Below are 22,070 nucleotides of genomic sequence, written 5' to 3' on the forward strand. Positions count from 1 at the left end.
AGGAATTTGCATTTAATCTCTTTTTTTTTTTGTTTTTTTTTTTCTTTTCCCCCCACCCCTCTCTCCCCTTTTCCAATTAGGATTCTGGCAACTGCTGGGACTGATTTTGACCTGCGGACCCTGCGAGCCGTCCGGGTGTTACGACCCCTGAAGCTTGTGTCTGGAATCCCAAGTGAGTGTCGTGATAATGTCATCTTCACAGCCGAAGGTGCTCTATCGCTTTTGGGGAGTTACGTGCTGTCCCGAGCAATGTTTTTTTTTTTTTCCTCTACTTCTTTGCAGTCTGTGGCTCTTGCCCTTACTAGGTTCTGTTCTTTGTCATCCCGTTTTGTGTACAGCGCTCTGCTTTCAGCGCTGCGCTCCCAAATTTGCAGGTGAGCGGCAGGGAATCGTCCTAGGACTCCTTTGCCTTTGGGGTTGAATTAATTCTCTGGGGTGTGAAGACCCGAAACTCTAATTTTGCAGCTTCCAGGCCTCCAGCCCTGAGCCTGGATCTTCTGACAGGTTTTACCAGCTGAGCGTCTTGCACTGGGGATTTTACCCCTTTAATAATGGGGCAGGGGGAGAAACAAGAAAGGGAAAGAGCAGATACGTCTTATCAACGCTTATAAATACTTAAAGGGTGGGTATCAGGACGATGGGGCGAGGCTCTTTTCAGTGGTGCCCGGGGACAGGACAAGAGGCAATGGGCACAAACTGGAACATAGGAAGTTCCACCTAAACATGAGGAGGAACTTCTTTACCCTGAGGGTGGCAGAGCCCTGGCACAGGCTGCCCAGAGAGGTGGTGGAGTCTCCGTCTCTGGAGACATTCCAAACCCACCTGGACGTGTTCCTGTGCCACCTGCTCTGGGTGACCCTGCTCTGGCAGGGGGGTTGGACTAGATGATCTCCAGAGGTCCCTGCCAACCCTATGATTCTATGATTCTATGATAGAACTTGGTCTTACCTACTCAATGGGCAACTTGATATATTTTACATGCTAGTGTGAAGGGTCTGAATGCTCCGGTGAGGAGCGGCCTCGTGCCTTGCTGGTGCCCTGAGAGCACCAAAGTCCCCACACCGTTCCTTACTGCCTTTTTATTTGTTGCAGTTCGCCAGCTCCTCTGCCTGCTAGCGGGGGATCTCTCTCAGGAGTGTATTTAATTTCTGAGTATGGAATAGAGAGATTTTTTTTTTTTTTTTTTTTTTCCCCTCCAGCAAGAGCCCGGTGCAAGGGAACCGCTGCTCCGGGGGATGCTCTGCTCTTCCGTGCACGAGCCCCTCGGCAGCCAGGCAGATCCCGCTCCTCCGGGGTGGCATCAGCTCCCCCACCTCCCCGGCTGCTTCCACACCGAAACGTTGGTGCTGCAGAAATCCAGCAAAGGTTTCTGCTTTGTAACAACATCAAAATTCCCTGCAACCGGCATCCTTTTGTGGGCAGGGCTTGAATCTGAATTCCCACGCAGGAGAGGCCCTTGGCTGGGCTTGGGAAAGGTGTCGTTCATTAACAGGATCTCTGAGAAGGAGATGCTGCTGGCTGTCTTGTCTTGGACTTCTTGCCTGTGCCAGGCAATGTGATGTGGTAGTGACAGTCTAAGTGTGTCAGAGAAGTAAGGTGGCCCCTCAGGGGTGTCCCCGTCCTGGTGCGGAGCCAGGAGGACGCGGCTTTTTTTTTTTTTTGATGTGTCCTGAACCAGCACAATATTTTCCCACAGCCTGTTGTTTGCTCTCGTGTTCTTAGCGATGCTGTGAAAGCTGTGTGCTGTGGTGGATTTTTGTTTTTTTTTTTTTTTTTTTTTTTCCTGTAGTGAATGTACAACCTTGAGGTGCATTCGTACACAGCATGTGCGTTTCTTCCACGCTCTCAGTATTTTTCCCGTCCGACAGATCTTCATGCCTTTATTTTTTCTGCATGCACTTGTATTGACCTCAGCAGTGCTGTACAAGGTGACAAGACAATGAAGATCCTTCATTCGCCATACCTTAGGGCAGGCCACCAAGGTGGCTTTCAGCTGCTGCTTATCGCTGAAGTTTTTTTTGTTATATGCGTCCGTATGACGTTATCTGACACCTCCATCTCTCCAGCCTCTCTCGCCTTATCTCCCCTGGTTTTAATTGAAAACGAGTTTTAGTGCCAGTGAAAAAAACTACGGATGGATAGCTCTGGAGACAGGGTTTTGTTTCTCCAGGGGCGGGATGTGATAGGCACGGCAGCATCCCGGCTGTTCCCTGTGTCATGGAGGGAGAGGGAACCCCGGGCTCCCTGGGATGGGGGGTACCACGGCAGTGCCCAGCTCCGCTGCTGCAGGGTCTGCCTTTGGGAAAAGTCTTTTTTTTGTATCTCTAAAGCTTAAGAGACCTTTGAATCTGTGATCTGAAGAAAAGGGGTTGGAAAAAGATAGCTCTCCCGATTGTCTCTCTCGCGTCTCGAGTGCATTATGGCTGGAGCAACTTTTTTATGGCACCCTGGGAAAAGCAGCTTTGCTTGGTGTTGCCAACCCTAAACTTCCCCGTAGGCAGCCCCTCTCTCCTACCTTGCCCCTACCCCCAAGCCCTGGTTTTCCTTCCCTCACTGATTACGTGTTTTTCCTTGTCCCCACAGGCTTGCAGGTTGTCCTCAAGTCCATCATGAAGGCGATGGTGCCCTTACTTCAGATCGGGCTGCTCCTCTTCTTCGCCATCGTGATGTTTGCCATCATCGGGCTGGAGTTTTACATGGGGAAGTTTCATAAAACCTGCTTCTCTAACGAGACGGGTGAGCTTCCAGCTTCGCTTCCCTCCCAGCGTATCCTCACGATGCTTCTAGTCCCCTCCGTCTCATCGGGATGCTTTCTGTCCTGCTCTTCTGTTGCTTTTCCTTTTCCCTGTCTACATTTATTGCATTTTCTCCCTCTTTACCCACCTACGTTAAGAGTTAACAAGACTTTTGTGTTCACCCTACACGCACAGGGACAGATTCTCCTCTCTGTTACACCACCACCGTGTCCGTGATGCTCTGGGTCTACACAAGAGTGAGAGGAAGGTGCTTGGGGCTTCCTCTCATGGGACAATTTTTTCATAGTAGAAATGAGGAACCAAATTCCTGTTGTTCCAGATTGTTGAAGGGTGGGTTGTTGTGATGGTGTGGTTTTTTTTTGTTGTTGTTGTTATTTTCCTGATTTATTGGTCTCTGTTTACATTTTTGTTGGGTTTAGTTCTATGAACAGCTGCTGAACGTTGAGTTTCCTTGCAAGGTTTCTGGGGCAAGTTGTCTGCGGATGAGAAAAGTTTGGTGTGAAATAGTAAGATTGGAAAGACTGGGAGTAACCGTAAAATAATAATAATAAAAAAAAAAAAGGATAACAGATAGAAGGCAAGGAGCCCTTTGATGGAGAAATGATAAAAAGTCCTTCAAACAGAGAAGGGGAAGGGACGTTGGGCACCGCAGGGTAGGTGATGTGTCTGCCTGTGAATGAGCGATAAACCCCAGAAGATGGAGGTGGGGAGGAGTGATGCCCAGAGACCCTCGGCCGGCACCGCCTGCCACGTCAAAGCCAGCTGCTTGTCCACAGCTCAGAACTTGTTCCAATTTAAAAAAAACAAACAACCAAACCATTTTTTTCCACGTAATTTTTTAATATCCCTTTATAGCAGTGCTAATATGTGTTGGTTATCTGGGCTACCCACAGATGAAAATGTGGTTCTTGTCTCCAAAAGACTGCAATTTAAGGTACAATTTGACCATCTCTAAAACACAGTCGTGTATTTTCAGTGATTATCGCTAATAGATCTTAATATTGATTTATTTATATGCATTCAAATGGTAATAAAACAACATCCCTGCCAAATCTCTGGGCATCCTTCACAGCGCTTTCTAACAACAACACGGAAACAGTTGAATATATTCAGTTTACACAGAGCTTTGCAAAAGCAGGGTGAGATTATTTTCTTGCTTATGCTCCTGCGTAACCTTAGAAAAAACATAACACAAGTTGTAAAGGAGAGCCAGGTGGTGTGGCTTGTGAGCAAAGCACGACGATTCCTGGAAGAAATGAATTTTTGGACTGGATTTGTAGGAGAGGGAAATGTTTTTTGCAGGGGGCCGCGTGTTCCTGCCGAGCAGAGCAGGTCCCAGCCCCTGCAGGGTCTCTGGGGCTGCTGCAGCAATTACGGAGGAATAATAACAACGGTGACAATGTAGGTGTGTAGGAAGCAAAAGCGTTCTCGGTGAGACGGCAGGGAGAAAGCAATTATGAGCAGGTTTGCATTTTCTAGGAGGGTTTTCAGGTCTGTTAAATTATACAACCAAGGTGGGTGATTTTTTGCATCCTTCATCCGCAGGCAGCAGCTGCGTCCGAGCTCTGAGGCTCCGTCGTTAATGGTCCAACTTTAGCCAGTGGGATAAAAACAAGAGTGACTTTTTTTTTTTTTTTTCCCCCTTACCCCAGAAACTAGTTAACATAAAAGGGAAAATTAAAACCCAAAGGTGTTTGTGTTGTCTGCAGACAGCTCTCTGACATCAGTGATGCCCGAGATCTCCCTCTGCCAGGCTTGGGGACAGAGAACAGATTTTTGTCATGCGTAATGTCGTGCCTAAGTGACCCTTGCTTGCTGGGTGGCTCCCAGCTAGGAATTGGGAGTGCAGCCCAATAATGTTGTGCATGTCACGTATCTCTGCATCCCAGCACCTGGCATCTCGTTGGGAGGACGGGGAGTGGCCGGGCTCAGCTCTCCCCGAATCCGCTCGCCGGGCGGTGTGGGAAGGCTCCGGTGTGGGAAGGCGCCGGGATTTACAGGCACCGGCCCCTTGCTTTTCTCAAGGGCTGCCGAAGCTGGTTGTGGGATGAATTATGGGGATCGATTCCACCTGCTGGGCGGGAAATGGCGCAGTGGTGTTTCTGGAAAGGCGGAGAGTGGTGAGGTTTCCTGGCGCTGCGGTCCCTTGCGAGCGGAGCAGCAGAGCATCCCGCAAAGCCATCAGCCCAGCCTTTTAAACCCTAAGTGCTCATCAGCTCCAAAGAGGTGCATTAACCAGGCCAGGCTGATACCGCGGGCTCCAAAGGCTGGCTCGAGTGTGGAAATGTGAACCTCGTTAAAGAGATGCCTCTGTCAGAGGGCAGCAAATGGAAGGAGGAGGAGTTGCTCGTGCTTGTTTCTGTTCCAAATCCCCAAAGCGAGCAAACTCCTGGGATTTTTCCTGGAATCGGGAGCCACAGGAGAAGTACTGGCTGCAGCTTTAGTGCATCATGGAGGGAACTGAGTAGAGGTGTCAACGGCAAATGTTGTTACAGCCCTGCTAATCCAATAGCCCTGGGTAGGTCAGTAATAAACTGCAATGAGGAGGGAAGCTGGGGACCAAATTATGGCAGAAGGGTTGTTTAAGGTCTTTGCCACTCAGCCTGTTCTAAGCTAGTGGAAATGTTTCTCTATTTTAATGAAAAATGGGTAAAAATTAATGGCAGCCCATGTTCCGGTGGATGCCTGACTTGTTTTCCTCTCCCTGCATCCTCCTTGCTGTGCTGTTCTGCTGACACAGGACCATTTTTCAGTAGCTGCCCCAGCCCAAGTGCCCTGAAGATGCTCCAGGAGAGGAGGGCATCACATTTGTTTCCCATTTCTCCTTGAGAAACTCCCCTTTTCTCTGTCTTTCCCCAGCCATGGGAGTAGGGGCGGGTTCTGGTCTCTTTTTAAAAAAGGAAAAACCAACCCAACCCTTCATAGTTGATGCGCGTTGCGTTTTTAAGAGCATTACCTGGCAACAAAAGGTTGAACAGAGACAAAACTGGATGCTCTTTTAAGGCGCACTCACCGATGGTCTGCGAGAGCCAGATTTGGTATTTTCTTTTTTGCAGCCTTGTCTCACTAAGCCCTTGTGAAAGCCTGTGGTGACCCATATGGGAGCTGGAGAGAGATGCCCTGCGTTAAGATGATGAGTCAACAGGAAAACACGTCACACACACACACACGCACACACACACACACACATGTATATATATCCTGGAGCCACAGTGACAATCTTGTTTTCCTCCTGCAGGCTTTGCTCTGTGGAATGATTATTCCTAATTATTGTTAGTGCTGATGTTGTTTTCCCCTAGTGAATTTGATTTTGTGCAGTTTGCTGCTCCATTACCATAACGTGTCACTTTAATATTTCCCGAATTGCATCTCTGTGTAAATAGGAATATTACTTAGTATATTTATTTACTTTGAAAACCCAGCACTTTAGTTTTCCAAACTGCTGCTTGCAACATCGCTGGGGGGCTGCAATGCTTCAGACTTCACAGCTGACCCTGGAAGACACTGGCCACCCTTCTGGCCATCCCTTGTGGTCCCTAAAGATGACAGACTCATCCGCTCTTGCCTTCTCTGGGTCTGAAATGAATCTCAGCAGAGAAAGCAGACAAGCTGACAGCTGGATGCTGTCCCTGCCACGTGTACCTGCGCTCCACAGCGTTGTCCTGGGGGGCCAGGAATATGAAGCTTACGGAGGGGCTGGAGCTCATGGTTCACCTCGCAGGCTGCTGTGGTGGTACTGCCTTGGGACAAAGCCAGGGGCTCCTCATGCAGCTGTGGTCTAACTTCTGTACCTGGACGACTTTGGGGCTACCCGCAAGAAGCTCTTGCTTAAGCCACTTTTGCTTTAATGTTATAGTGCCAATATTTATCAACTAGCTAAAAGGTATGAGGGTGTATCGTTGGCTCACAGTGCTTGAAGTAGGCATCATGCCCACTGTGCTTCTGGTGGCATTTCTTGTGTATGACATGGCTGAACACTGGGGCAAACTATAAATTATGGGCACTTCGGGGATGGCTCTGCTCCATCCTGCCACTAAGCTGTCTCTTGTAACGTAGCAGTATATAAATGATTGCGTGGTCACAATGTCTTTTCCATGCCCATAGTGGCACCAGGAAGCCTGAAATGGACATTACATTGATGCAGTGGCGCAAGGAGGATGCAGCAGCACCAGCTGCTTGAGTGGCTTCTGCTGGTAACTTTTTTCTCCCTGCTGTTCTTCTCTGCAGGTGATGAGGTGGGAGATTTTCCTTGCGGAGAGGAGCCTCCTGCCAGGCAGTGCGAGAGCGGGACCACCTGCAGGGAGTACTGGCAAGGGCCCAACTACGGCATCACCAACTTTGACAATATCCTCTTTGCTGTGCTCACCGTCTTCCAGTGCATCACCATGGAGGGATGGACAGACATCCTCTACAATGTGAGTCCGCTGGTGGGGCTGTAGGACTCCTGGGGTGCCGTTACGTGTCATGTTAGGTTGGAAAAGGTGGTTCTGGAAAAAAAAGTAACTTAGTTTGTGCACTTCTCCCCTATTGATTATCACCTCACTCTGCTTTATAGGAGGTTCCTATTTTCTTGAGGGTTGTTCTGTGGGTCCTGTAAGAGTCTTTGAACCACTATGGTGGCCTGTGGTGGTTTGAGGCTGCAGACTTGGTTGCCTGCAACACGCTGTCTTGTGTCAGTGGGGTGTTGCCACGTGGAAGAATTGGTGTGTGTCGCTCCAAGATGCTGGTGTGTTCTGCTGTAGCATGGGTGGGTGAGAAGGAGCATGTTCTCACGACGTCTCATAGAAAATCTGTTACCAAATTGCACACTATAGGGTGGCAAAATCAGTGACTTGTTAATATTTTGTACCTTGAGGTTTCAAACCTCTTTTGATTTGGTCTAACCTTCATGATCAAATTTGTAAGCTACATCAATGAACAGCATCTGCTGGATGTTCGCACAGAGACCCAGCACTAGCTTTGGCAACTCGAATACAGTTTTATGAAGCCTTATAAAGTCACCTTCACGCCTGGTGGGACTCTGGCTGCAGAGAAGATACACTGCACCAGGCTGAATTTCCTCGCCCTAGGGTCTGCGCTGGCTGTGCCTCCTGCCAGCCGGGACCACGACTGTCACAGCCCCTCAAGGTCAAAACCTCTTGGTCAGTTTTACTATTTCCAATCTTACAAAGAGCAGGGCAAACTCACCCAATTAGCAACAACAGAACACTCCGCTGTCTTTCGGGCACTGTAATGCTCTTGTTTTGCGTCTGTAATTTATACCTACCCTTTTGAGGTGTCCTGCCTTGAGAGGCAACCACCTAACCCTTATCACAGGCTGGGAATAGAGCCCTTCGGCTGGTTTCCAGCATCTGTATCATATTTCCTCGCAAAATGTGACGGCTGCTCTTCAGGAGCTGTAAGGGACCTGTGGATCTGTCGCAGACCTGTTGTCCCCAGCTTTGTGGTTTGCTTGGGTCTTCACGCGTTGCTGCAGTGGGTGTGAAGTGCTATGGTTTGGGTCTGGAGGATGGCCCGGCTGTTTCGTACTACCGTTTTCTATGGTAGTGAAGGACTCTATCAAGCACAGGGGCAGGAAGGAGAAAACCAATGTATGGCTACACTGGCTGCTTCTTTCTGTGGATTGTAGAAGGAAGGAGAATCTGAGAGCCATGCATAGGTGATCTGAGTTACCCCACACTGTCCTAGCCAGAAGTGCCAGAGTGGAAAAATAATTAAGGTAGGCATTAATAATGCCTCCAGACCATTTCACTGGCCAGTAGGACTACAAAGTATTCAGTCTGCTTCATTATAGGCTCTAGACCCACGCTGGGCTCTTTTGCTGAACTCTTGAGCAAAGGGCTGTGAGGGCTTCTGTAGCAACAGGAAAGTATTATTAATATCATCCACAGTAAATTGCAAGGTACAATTCTGCTGTGTTTGAAGCCAATATATCTGATTTATTACCTTCTCCATTCATTGCTCCGTTCCTCCATTTCTACCCAGTCTCTTCCACTTAGAGCGATCTCTAGAAGGGCCCATTTCCCCACTGCATGCCCTCCCCTTGCCCTGAAACTGCAGCACACCACCCCTTTCTCCCATTCTCATTCAGCAATCCCGCTCCTTCCTTCTAGTGCCAACTGTTGTAAGAAAAGCCCATTAGCATCCTGGATGGAATTGATTAATCAATACGTGGTGTATTAGATCATCTTCTCCCAAACCGCCTTTTGTACCACTTGCAAAAAACAGAGCTTACTATCGGGGTATTGATTTTGGGGGTTGCTTTCAAAAACTATTATAGTATCATTTTAGATACCCATTAATCTAATTGGAAACAGATGCCTGGATGAGATGCAGTTGAGTATTTGTCGTTTAATGTCAAGCCTTGTCCGAGAGCCCAGCTTCGGCTTTAACGCTTGGTGGGTTCGTGTCTCTGACAGGTGTGAGGCCCCGTGGACGATCTGCTTGTTGGGTGGAGGGCGAGTGGTGCGTGTCATGCCATAGGACCACTCGGCAGACGGTGTTCGTGTCACTAGTGCCAGCAGCCACCTCTCCCCGTCTCCCTTGGGCCTGCCCTGCGTGCTGTGTCCCCCACTCCTTGTGCGGCTCTGCTGGCTGAGGAGCTGACTGTGCTTTTGCAGGTTAGCGGCTGAGAAAAGACGTGGGTGGAGAAGACCCACTCGGTGCAGCCCTTAACTTTTTCACAGCTTCAGTCATCTGCTGTTTGCTGGCCGCTTGGCGTTCCTCTTGGTTTCTTCTGTGCCTACTCTAAATTCATCAATTTTTAAAGCAAAACAAAAGCCCAAACCACGCGGCAGCAGTGCCTGAAAAGCCAGCATGGTGGGGGCTTGTGGATGCAGTTGTCAGAGTGTGCAGGGATAACAACGCAACCAGTCTGTCCATCCAGCACCAGTCAGTTCAGCAACTGCACGTTAATGCTGCCTGAATTGGCTGGATCCCTACTGGACCCATACGGGGTTGATATGGGAAGAAGCTGGAAGACGTTACCTCTTGTATCAGAACTTGAATGGCGGGGTAAGCGGACATGTGTCAGGGTCCTCCTCCTTGGTTTGTGGAGGATGGGAAGTAAGCCAGCATGTTTAGGCTCAGACAACGGGTGAGTGTCAGAGGTTATCACTTGCTCAGGGAGCTTTGATTCACAATTTGGGTTCTCCACTGATGACGAGAATGGTTTTGGCCAGGAAAACTTTGCTGCAATGGTGGGGCTACTTTCCCTGCCAGGCCCAGCCTCTGGTCTCCTCAAGGAAACCAGCATTCTCCTGGTGCAGGATATTCCTCAGAGCTGAGCTGAGAACCTACTTTCAGTGTTTTGCTTACTTAAGATTTGCAGAAGGCTATGGGATCGCAAGAGGCAAGACGCTGCCTATGTAAGCTGTGATTACGCGTTAGTAAGAAAACAGGCTACTAGGACTTTTTCTTCCACGAACTAACTAGAAAGCGGGGAAGGCCGCTGTTCCTCAGGCTTGGCAGAGCCCTTCCTTCCTTGGCAGAGGATGGGGCCAGGCTCTTTTCAGCGGTGTGCAGTGTCAGGTAACGGGCACAAACTTGAGCATAGGAAGTTCCACCTCAACATGAGGAGGAACTTCTCTGCTGTGAGGGTGGCAGAGCCCTGGCACAGGCTGCCCAGAGAGGTGGGGGAGTCTCCGTCTCTGGAGACATTCCAACCCCGCCTGGACGCGTTCCTGTGCCACCTGCTCTGGGTGACCCTGCTCTGGCCGGGGGTGGGACTGGGTGATCTCCAGAGGTCCCTTCCAACCCCACGATTCTGCGATTCACTCCTCCTTTTGTGTGCCACCGCCATATGTTGGGTTTGGGGAGGCAGGTTTGTTGCCTTGCTCTGCAAACCCTCTCCCTTCCTGCTGTTAGAGCAGACACCCCACACACGGTCCATTCTTAGGGCTGAAATCCCTTTGAAGCCAGACAGTCTAGGACCGAGACCCATTAGGGGGAAGTTGAGGTTAGGGACTGCTTCCTTAATGGGCCATTCATTTCTTTCTGGAAAACGGTGACTGATTGATTGCCCTGCATCAACAGGGCTTTGTTAGTGCTCCCTCCTGCTACTACATTTGTTGCAGGGTGTTCAGAAGAGCTAGGTTTTTAAGTTTGCCGTGGTGATGGCTGGGGTCAGTCGCAGAGTGAGACCTGCTTTACTGTTAATTTAACCAAGAGAGAGAGTTTACCCCTTCCTGAAAGCGGCTTCGAGCTTGAAAAGCTGGTCTGTGGTGGCACCAGGCAAGGTGAAGCGTTTGATGTAAAGTGATGCTCGGGAAAGAAGGAGCTTAGTTTTGAGTTGGATGGTTTGGCTCAGGTCTTTCCAAAGCGAGAGGTTTGTTGTGAGGTTTTATTCAGTTGTTTCCAAAGGCTTGAGGTGATGTTATATGTGGTCCAGATGCAGCCATCCTACAGGTTTGGAGAAAAGTAGCATCGAAGGCTAGGCTTTGCAGCAAGTAATCTACCTTGCAGACATTCACTCCTCCTCCTGTGATAAATTGAGGAATCAGGAGGGCAGGGAGAATGCAAGTTCACAAATCTCAGCCCAATTTTTCCTTGCTGATCCACTGTTTATACTTTCCCAGAGTTTCATTGCAATTAGGGCCAATGAAAGCTTTCTAGCAAGACTTTATCTGGAAGGTGATTTATGCTGGAAGCAAAAAAGACTGAATCATCAATCGGATGAAATGCTTTAAGAATTAGCTGGGGGAAAAAACCCCTCCTTCCTGAATCAGCAGCACAATAGCATTAGAGCAATTGCTCCAAACAAGCACTTCTGTGAGCTGCAGATCTCTCAGCTGTGGCCTGTTTCTACTCAAAAAGGTCCCATGAGCAACAGGTGATTTAGGCAAGTTGCTGCATCTTGAGAGCAGGGAAGAAACTTTTCTCCAGCAAATGGAGTGTGCTTGCCCCCTGCTAATTCAAGGCTTCAACGTGATCTGGGAATGCATTAAAATAGAGTAACTAAACTCTTTTCCTCAGTGTGGGAGGACTCAGTGTCAGTGTCTGGTGTTGTGAAGAGTGTTTCAGTCTAATCCAGTGCAGGCAGATCAGAAGTCCCTGAAGTATGGGCAGAGCATCTTCTAGACCATGAAATCAGGGAAAAAGCTACCTAGAGCACCAGCTCATTGTGGGCTGCTCAAGTACAATGTGCCCTAGGGTAACAAACCTGATTTCTTTTTCTGCAACTGGGACTAGTTTAGTCCCAGGCTGGTCCAGCGGCAGTTGTGCCTCTCAGCAACGTAAACCAGCCCCTGCACGGGGCTGATGCATCCATCCTGCGTCCTGGTTTGGTGGCGCTGACCCGGGCTCTGCTCTGGGTGCTCTTGCTCAGGGCAGGCACCTTCTGCGGTAAGTTGTGGTCCCCTGGAGCATCACGCTGGGGTTGGGGGCGATGTGAGGCAGCGAGGGTTGCTGCCTCCACTCTGCTTGTACCTGAGGGAGCCGCTACTGAGGTAAGAGGTAACTAGTGATCAGTGTATCTCTTGGGACCATTATGGGAATTTATTCATTAGCTCCCATAAAGTGTTTTAATATGCTAAACATTACCATGCTGCAATTGTTATAAGCATAGCTGTCTGACAACAACCTGTGGCTGCTGGAGCTTGAGGATGTTAGCATTGCTGAGGGAGGAGAACATTCCCAGTGGTGGCCTCCAAGGTCTTGGCAAACTAAGGTGCAGAGTCTGGGTAAAGAAAATTGAGGCTGAGTGTTGTTGGGTCCAAAAACAGCGGTGGGAGGAAATAATGCAGATACTCAGCAAGGGAAACTGTGGTGTCCTGGGATCTGAGTACTCATCTTCCTCCAGATCTAGTTTTCAAGTTTAAACAATGGTATTTCAGATCATCTTGTTTACATGCTTAGTGTTTGTGAATGACAGTGATTCATCTATTGCATATTGCTAATATAGGCTGTTTGGAGGTGTAGAACTCTTTAAAGAGATAATAGTAAAACTCCTGTTTTCCTTTTCTATAGTAGTAATTCCGAGTTTCTCCCATGCAAGAACCTTATTGTCCATCATGAAATACTCTCCTGCCTTTGTTTCTGATTCCCTTGGGAAGCTCACTGTGTTTTCCAAAGTGAGAAAAGCCTAAAAGTCTTGTCCCTGCCCATGAATTGCCCAATTAAAACAATTCTTTTACTATGCTGAGTAGAAGCATTCATTACAGAGCCTGTAACCAGAGAAGAGACACACTGGTAACCTTCAATGAGATAGCTTGGGTAGACCTAGCACGTTAGCTGTGGTTAGCTTGGAGCACGATGCTTTCCGTTGTATACCGAGTAGATTAGGAAGGGTTTTGAGCTCCTTGCTGCAGTCGTTACACAGCCAGCACCGGTCGAGCCAGTTGGTCTGTACCCATCTGTGAGGTGTAGTCATGCCTTTGCAGTGGAGGTACATGATGAGCTTCCAAGGAGTTGAGGAGAGTGGTTTGTGGTTCCAGTTCTCCCACAAAAAATCATGGGTCAAACCCGATTCATCTGAAGTTGGCAGAAGTCTTGATGTTGACTTTCAAAGAGCTGGATTTTCACCTTTTATCTTCTCTCTACAGGAGTTCAAAGCTACATGGTGGAATTTGCTTTGCAAAACAGGGACTCCTTGCAGGAAAGGAGAAATGTCAAAGTGTACACTCACTGTCTTTTGATCTTAATGGCAAGAGATTTTTCATGTTCCTTCTATTTTCTACTGACAAATATTAGTGTCCGGTGGGTATTTCAAGACTGTGGACTGGGCCTAACCTAATATGCTTGTAAGTAGGAATGAACAGTTCAAATAAAATGTAAGTCTACCCTAAATTGGATCCCAACTAGAACTTTACCCTCAGTGAATTTAGAATAGCTTATGATTCACTTGGTATTTTTCATTCCTCTTTGTGTCTTTGAATTTCTTGATTCCTATAAAGATAAAGAAATGGAAGGTTGGGAGGTAATTGTTGTTCCATTTCCAGCCCAATCCAGAGATGGTTTTGTTGGTGGGATGGTGGATGTGTTTGAGCTTGTAGGGGCTGAAGAGAATCTGTTCGATCTAGTTGTTCGGAGACCTCACATTTGCCTTTCTGGGGGCATTTATCTATAAAGATCGAATCGTTGACACTCGGTCTTCATCTGTCACAACTGTGAGTTGAGGAATCAAAGGTGATGTTCCTCAGGAGGAGTTTGAATGGGACTAGCATTGGCTGCCTCGACCATGAGATGGTTTCCTGTGCAAAACCCTCCAGGAAGGTGGAGGAAAGGTGGAGGTGAATGTGCAACAGAAAGCAGACGGGAAACAAATAACATAAAGCAGCATCCCCTCGTCTCGGAGACTTGGATTAAGGTTCTTGGCTCTCTGCCTGCTTGTGAGATTCCTCCTGGGCTCAAGAGCCCCCACACTTTCAAACACATCTTAAACCTGCAAGTTAAGGCTTAAAGGTGACTTAAGTGGGTTTTTGCTGGCCCTTTGGTTATGATGGTGGTTGCCGGTGAGGTTGTGCACTTGGCTTTCCTGATGCGTGACTGTCACGCGTACTTTGGTGCAGCAGTAAATGCAACAGCAAAGCCCGTGGGACTCTGTGAGGGTGGCTTTGAAATTGTTCTTCTCTCCTAATATACCTAATGCGCTGTTGTCCGCTGTCTCTTAGAAGCGACCTGAAGCCAGCCCGCTAAAGCGCAAATCCATAACTGCTGGATACTGAGACGGAGGAGGATAAATGGGGTTTTGTTTGCAGTGATATTTGTGTGTCCTGGGGCTGGCAGCCTGCGGTGTTAGTGGCTGGGGGGGGTTCTGATGGGTTCGGTCTCCTCTGATTACTCTTTGTGTGTGTATCAGCTCTCCTTGCTCTGAATTAACATATTGAGGAACAAAACTGTTTAGCCAGCAAAAGCCTGAGCAGGCAGGAAAAGGGGGAAAAAATTGGCTGAAGCGCTTTCCTTACGTTATGTTAACAGGAAGAATTAGCGCAAGGAAAGGTTTTGTTTTGCCACTCTGAGTCACGCAACACGTTTCTGATCTGGTTTCTTTCTTTTTACACTGCGTTCTCTGTCGTGTCTGGGGAGCAAGCAGTGCCCCAGGTGAATGTGGGATGTCTGCCAGGGCTGGCCCAGCAACACAGAGCAGGGGACTGATGCCACGCTTGGCATTAACAGCATGAAAACAAGGGTTCTCTGCTTTCACTTAGCCTTTCTGATGTGTCGCGTGAGCTGAAATGCTCTCTGGGAACACAGCGAGTGGCCAGGGTCTCAAGATCTACCTGGGTCTTCAAAGAGGTGGACGTAGCCCTGTTGGAGATCTAATAATGCAGCACACTGTGGGAAGGGAGGAGCAAACAGAGGGGAAAAAACACCTCGCAGTGATAAAGCAAGCAATGCTTAGAGGTGTGGGAAGAAATGTGCCACCACAGTCTTTGTCCGTAGCAAAGAGCCTGTTCTGACTTCTCAGCCTTTTAGAGCATCTCGGAGCCAAGAGCACACAGCATCTGCCTAACAGCTGGGATACACGGATAGTGTAAAATTTCCCGTTACCCCGCCATGGGGAGAGATTACCCTCGGGACCAGCTGTTTGCCAGTGCAGAACTGTCGCTGTGCGTTTGCTCTTGGAAATGCCCTGAGTGCAGAGGGAGATGCCTGGACCAGGCTCTCGTTACAGAGCCAGCACTGTGTGTGTAACGCGATGGGGACGGGAGCCCAGCTCCTGTGCTGCCCTAAGGTGCTGCATGGATTGAATCGTGCTCTCGTTCTCCCTGCAGTCTCATAAAGCAGAGAAAACACCCTAACGTTGTTAGTGTTAAATTGCACTCGCTATTGAGTTAGGATGACTTTAATCTGTTAATAAGAATCAGCCGTCTTATACGTGCACACCAAGGAGATAGATAACTCCCAGCTTCTCGCCGCTGCCGTGGGGTGAGTGTTGATTTGTTGTGTTTTGGTATCACCAATCACCGATATGAAAGTTGGGCGGCGACTGGGAGCAGGCAGCCGAGAGCCTGGCCGTAGCCTTGAGTTGCAGGATCATAGAATGGTTTGGGTTGGAAGGGACCATCCATCTGGAAAGCCCGACCGTCTGACCCTGTGCCCACGTGGACATTCTCTCTGAGGCTAAAAGGATTGGGGCATTTCAGTCCTGATTCAGCAAATTACCCGGTTCAGAAAAGCGCTTGAGCACGTGTGTAAAGCCGAGCAAGAGTTTAAGTGTCTCGCTGAATCTTCTGCATTTCATTTAATGTCTCAGTGAAGGAATATTCAAAATGACTGCGGGGCGGCCACCTCCAGGTATAATAGGAGACATTTAAGACATGCAGCAGGAGTGACATACATCGTACAAACTTAAAGAGCCGGTTCAACAGGGCAATTGCTCTCTGAAAAGAACTGAAAACCTCTCCAAACAGCAGCTTAATCATCAGTGCTTGCCAAGAAGGGAAAACTCCAGCTGAAGAAATTCGCTTGCAGCTTGACAGCATTATAGTACCGAGGGTACAAGCAGCTCTCTTACACGCCCAACAATTGCTTTGCTACCCAGGATGAAAAAGGCAGCTGCCTGCTTTCAGAAGCGTGCCACTCTGCTTATGCCACGACTGCTACAGCTGCGGTTGGAGTGGAGGAGAATAACAGAACGCTTCTAAGAAAACCAAAAGCAAAGACTTTATTTGCTCTTGTAGTTCCTACGGCAACCCAAAATACCTGCGGCTAGGCTCTCCTGCGGAAGAGGCTGGCTGCGTGTGGGCTCTGGGAGAAAGTCTTCGCTCTTTAATCTACAGACCGCGTGCCCTGGGGTACGGGAGGGGAACAAAGGCAGGAGGCTGTAGCGGGTACGATATGGGTGTATTGGGGCGTTGTGTCCGGGTGACTCGGCAGTGGGAAGAGCGGGATGCTCGGTGTGCGGGTGCCAGGCAGCTCAGGGGTGCTGGGCTTGGGGAACTCTGCAGATGGGTGGTATAAAGGCTGATTTCTGTGTTGCGTTCGGGGTAGAGAGGCAGGGAACAGTCTGCTGGGATGGAGGTCCTCTATGGTCAATCTGTTGGTGTGTGGTACATGAGGGTGCTACAACAAGGTGCGAGTTGAAGCTGCCCTTTGGCAGAGGGTGCCATCGTTCTCCTTTGCCTGCCTTCAGGGTCAGCACTTGTGACATTCAAGCCTCCCTCCTTCTTTTTATAGAATTATAGAATGGTTTGTGTTGGAAGGAACCTTAAAAGACCATCTAGTCCAACACCCCTGCCATGGGCGGGGACATCTTCAGCGGGACCAGGTTGCTCAGAGCCCCAACCAATGTGACCGTGAATGTTTCCGGGGATGGGGCAACTACAGTCTCTCCGGGCAACCTGTTGTTTTTTCTTCAACAGATAAAGTTCCCAGCGCTACAGAAACTGTCAAATAGGAAATTTTTAATCCAGATGTTGTTTTACCATCAACATATTCATATTCTTGTGTTCCCTGTGCCAAAATCCAGCAAATCCTATGCGAATCCCTCGCAGGGGGGAAAATTGCCCAGTAACTGTGGAAAGCGAGCTAACTCTAGATCAAAGCCACGTTGCCTAGTGTCCAGACTGAAAAGTCATGCAAGAGTGAGAGAGTCCATCTGCATGGGCTTGTAGCCGTGTAAGGGCTCAGGATGTACAGCCCGAGCAGCGGGAGAACTTGCACTGGCTGTTATGGTGGCAGCACCAGTTGTCATTAAAAAGATGCAGTTGTGGATGAAAAATATTCACTTTCTGAGCAGAGAAGCAGGTTAAATTCGGAGCAGTTATCCTGTGCGGAGCTTGGAATGCCGTAGCGATGCGGGTACCGGCCCTGGGCTCACCGGCCGGAGGATCGGCTCCTCGCAGGGCCAGGGAGGAATTACAGACAGAGAGAATTACAGGGAAACCTTCCAGTAGTGGAGAGCAGCGGTTCCACAGCCCCTCCGTGTGCCATCGAAGGGAACCGAGGGGAAAAAATGGATAGTTCCCGTCTTTTTGACCAGGTTTTCCTAAACAGGGCAGGTGTAATTTGAAGCCTGTGAAACTGTGATTTTAGGAGCAGTTAAGTCACCTACTCATTAACCCAAAAAAAAAAAATCTGCGTATTTTACAGCTAGTTTGTTTATTAGCACGGGCCGTGGCAAAGCCTTTTGTTGTTTGGCGGTGTCCCCCTTCGTGAAGGCTCTTGGAATACAGAGAAGAGCAGCTCTGGGCCATCTCATTGTTTTCTGCAGACTTAGTGAATTTACACTATAGTAAATATTTTCACACTCAAATTTGGAATTTCACAGATAGCTTTCATTCAAATTTGGAACAATTTGGCAAGGCTTGTGCTTAAGAATTTTTTTTTTTTTCTCCTTTTCTTTTTCCTGTAGCAGAAAGTCCTTTTCTAATTAAAATTTCTTAATAAAACCTTATGAAACACCTTTGGATGGAGCTGAGAGGATCTTGACCAGCTGTTTTTTGTTTTGTTTTGTCTGGAGCAAGGAAATGGTAGTGGCAAAAGGACTTTTGGACTCCTGTTCTGAGAAGTAGGCTTTGCATTGACAAATGGCTGTTAGACTTGGGGGTTTTGCCGTGCTCTGAAGTTTGTGTGACCAAGTTCTCAGCTTCAACTAGTTCTGTGAGCGTTAGGATATTTTCTGCTTATAATTGACTAGGGGAGAAGCTATGCTGCTGGAGGTAGTCTCATTAGAAGACAAAATGAGAAGGTGGCTTAACCTGAATAGATCGATACTCTGCACAATCCCAATCCTCTGTGGAAGAACGCATGCTTCCGATAGCCTATTGTTATAATTTTATGCAGTGGAATCAAGACTTTAATTCATTTAATCAGTTTTCTGCTATTGACAATTTCTTGGGAAGCTTCCGCCTGCAACATTTAGAGGGGAAAATCAGCGTTTGAGGTTTACGTGTTTTATTCTTTCAGGAAGAATCTAGATCTGGATTTAAGATGATGAGGAAGCCTGAGCGTTATTCTTAGGACTGCCATTACCTACAGTGATTTTGGGCATTGATCCACAACTTGCTGTGTTCAAAGTCAGAAAATGATTGAGTATTGGATTGTTTTGGTGTTCTGGGAATCGGTCCATGTGACTGGCTCTGTCTTGCTGACTTAGGGACTGCAGGCCACAGGGGCTGCTGAGTTGGGAGGAAAAGTATATTCTGTGTCTATTCACTAGAACAACAAAACCTCTATTTTTGGTCTGAATGCATCCTCATCCTTATGTAAATATTGTAAATAACTGTGAGCAACCAAATTGAACATGCGTGTTTAAGTAAGCGTGTGTATTCCTCCCTCCTCACAACTTTAGCAGTACATTTGGGGACGGCTTTTGCTCTTCAGTGAAAGATGGCAGATACCTGAAGCCTTGCTGGTTGGCTTTGCAGTATAAGAAAAAACATCAAGAGAGCACTGAATTTATTCTAAGTGTAACTTGACTTAAACATGAGTCTCCTCAAGCAATGAATGATGTGCAAAGCACCCTTGCTTTCCAAGAATTTCAAATTTGAAAGCAGTGCCTGTTTTTCAACGAGCCACATTCCTCAAACAACCCAACTCCAAGAGCCTCTGGTAACCCTGTGTGGGCACTTGGCAGTGTTCTCTCCGCCTCCTCGGAAAGCGGGTTGCGTGCTCAGAGCAAGAAACTTGAAGATAACTACGTGAGGCACCTGTGCTGCTGGTTTGAATTGTAGAACTTCTTGGGAGTTTTGCTGGATGAATTGCCTGCCCCCTTAGCATCTTCGTTTGAGTCACCTTTAGGTGAAGCGATTGGAACGACTTGGTGTGACTGGCTGTTTGGCTTTGAGATTTATGAGGCCTATCGAATGCAGGTGGGGAAGGTTTGTTATTTCTTAGACATTGCTTTTGAGTGTTGAGATAAATGGGTCTGGCTCGGTGCGGATGGCCCCGAGACACTGCTGGGTGGCCTGTGGGCCGAGCGCTGTGGTCATCAGCAAGGCAATGCCTCGGTCCCCTGTCACAGCTGAAGACTACTAGCCAAACAAAAGGTCTTTGGGTTGCAAGTAGCCCGTGAGTTGCTTCTGGGTGCGTCTGGTTACAGCTTTGGTTTTTCTGGGCTCTGTTCATCATTGTGCCAGTAACTTGCTGTGTGACCTTGCAGAAGGTGCTGGCATATGTAAAATGCATCTTCCAGACAGCATCGGTGCCACAACTGCCCAGTGGGGCTCCCAGGGCGGCCGGTAGCGTGTTTGCTGGGGTGATGCTTTCTCCTGAGCACCTCCACCATAGCTCAGGTGGAGCTTCCTTATCATGAACGTGCATTACCTCTTTCCAACAGCAATTGCCTAGACTGAGTTTACATTCATAATTAAAGTCCACAGCTCTTTAAAAATAAAAGATTACAAAAAAAAAAGATTAAAAAAAAAATAAAAATAGGTAGAGTCCCTTGGCCAGCCTGTAATTTTTGACAATGGAAGAGCTTTCACAGTGCCAGGCAGGCACGCTCATGAATAAAGCAGCTGAGTGAGTCCACACTAGCAGGGGAAAGAATGAATTTTTTATCAAGAAATCCTGTTAGCATATTTACGTATTGATTTATTGGTGCCATAAGCCTTCAGATCAAGGCATAAAACATCGGCGGTTTTGCTTTTTCAATCTCCCCAGCTCTGTAAGGCTGGAGAAGAGGAGAAACAAAGGGGAGGGATTTAGCTTCTATTTCAACTTGTCTGAATTAACATTATTGCTGCATGCGACAGCTATAGTTAAAACATGTTCGTACACGGCTAGCGGTATTGTAGCAAAATTAACATGCTGCCAGCTAGTAGGATTTTACTGAAAGTCTTCTGGTATTTGGGTTGATTTTATGCATTTGTGTGGTATTCTCTGAAAGCCTGGCTCCTGGATTTACGTGCTCGAGAGAATTATAACTCCTTTCCTCTCTTTTTTGGTACTTTCTAACTCTTGTTATTGGAAAGAAAAGCTAAATATTAAAATACCAAAAAAACAAAGGGCTAATTATCTATGTGTATGGATTTATTTTTCCTTTTTTAACCATCGCTATCCTCTGCTTGAGGCTTCCACCTGGATTTCTTCCCCCTTAGAAACTGACGGGAGCTTTGCCCTCTCATTTGATGATGCGGATATACCTCTTGAGCTGCCTTTCCCTCTCTGTTTTCACTGCCTGCTGAGCGAAAGGGATTTCTCATCCTGGAACAGCGGATGAACATCTTTCTGGTTTGTGAATGGGGGTAGATGTGCTTCACCTTATGCTTAGGGTACCTGTACGTCCGCTGGGGCAGCATAAGGCACAGGTATCACGCTTATTGCCTGAGTATGGTGTGTTTGACTTTCAGACATGCTGTGGTGGTTGTTCTGGGGCCTCCAGGTGCCAGGGCAGCCCCGCAGGGTGCAGGGACCAGGAAATGGAGAGGTGTGACTCCGGAGACGGACCCACCACAGCCACGTCAGAGCAGAGGACAACCAGCCCTATGGAGACGCAGCAAGATCTGAGTTATCGTCTCTGCAGAGCCCTGGCTTTGTCTGGAAAGCAGTGGTTTCTCTGGCGGAACACTGGGCAGGGCTTGCTGAGAGCTGTGCTGCTGCACGGCGTGGATGGGCACCGCTGCCTGGCGTGAAGGCAGGGGCAGGCAGCGCTGCTACTGCCTTCCCTGCTTTAGGGATCTTTAGAGGCAGGGGGGAAAAGGACTTTTCCCAATTATTCTTGCTGGTGTGATGATAATGCCAGTGACAGTAAGACAATGGCTTCTGAGAATATGAAGTGATACGTGCATGCAGACTAACCTATCCTTTCGGCATGATTTTCTGAAATCAAAGCATCCCCTCTTGCTTCTGCTCGGGTAGTGGTTGCTGCCCCATTGAACTGCACCGTGGCTGCTGCCTTCTGCGTTCTCCTGCCCTGGGCGGGTTCTTGTGCAGCTTCCACCAACAGCACTAAAGGGATGCTTTAATCTTAGCACCCCAAACTTGTTACCGATTCGACTGGGCTCTTGGTTCGAGGGGTTAAGAGCTGAAGCCAGGCCTGGTGTCTCACCCCTTATCCGTACCTGGTGCTGCGAAGGCTTTCAAAGTCTGCGGGAGAGGCTGGTTGTGTGTGGGCTCAGGCCAGGAGCGTTTTGCTTTTTGTGAAATACTCCGGAGTTTGATGCCAGCAGTGAACAGCTCTGTGTTCCGCTCCTCCAAACAGCAAGTGGCCGTGGGGCTGGGTGGAAGCAACTTCCCTTTTGGAGGCAGAAGGACTGTCTTTGTTTCAAAATAGCATCAATTTTAGTGTCATAAGACTCAAAGGATTTTCATCTATTTTTCATCTGATGCCTGCTTGGGAACCGGGTGTTATGGATGGACCTGAGGAGTAGCCAGGGGATTTTAACAAGGTGGATTGTTATTACAGCAGCGGCCTAACCTCTAGCCTGA

At 48.2% G+C, this 22,070-nt stretch overlaps 1 protein-coding gene across 9 annotated transcripts in view; it reads left to right on the plus strand.

Annotated features, from left to right (window-relative positions):
- The window catches only part of CACNA1B (calcium voltage-gated channel subunit alpha1 B), a 311,383-nt gene that overhangs the window by 107,946 nt on the left and 181,367 nt on the right, over positions 1–22,070 (plus strand). For all 9 annotated transcript variants that reach the window (XM_063353305.1, XM_063353296.1, XM_063353297.1 and 6 more), the window contains exons 4-6: positions 81–172; positions 2,584–2,736; positions 6,984–7,171. In XM_063353305.1, coding sequence (XP_063209375.1) covers positions 81–172; positions 2,584–2,736; positions 6,984–7,171 — 433 coding nt within the window. The remainder of the gene's footprint in view (positions 1–80; positions 173–2,583; positions 2,737–6,983; positions 7,172–22,070) is intronic.

Source organism: Chroicocephalus ridibundus, chromosome 15 (genome assembly GCF_963924245.1).
Source record: "Chroicocephalus ridibundus chromosome 15, bChrRid1.1, whole genome shotgun sequence".
NCBI classification, from domain to species: domain Eukaryota; kingdom Metazoa; phylum Chordata; class Aves; order Charadriiformes; family Laridae; genus Chroicocephalus; species Chroicocephalus ridibundus.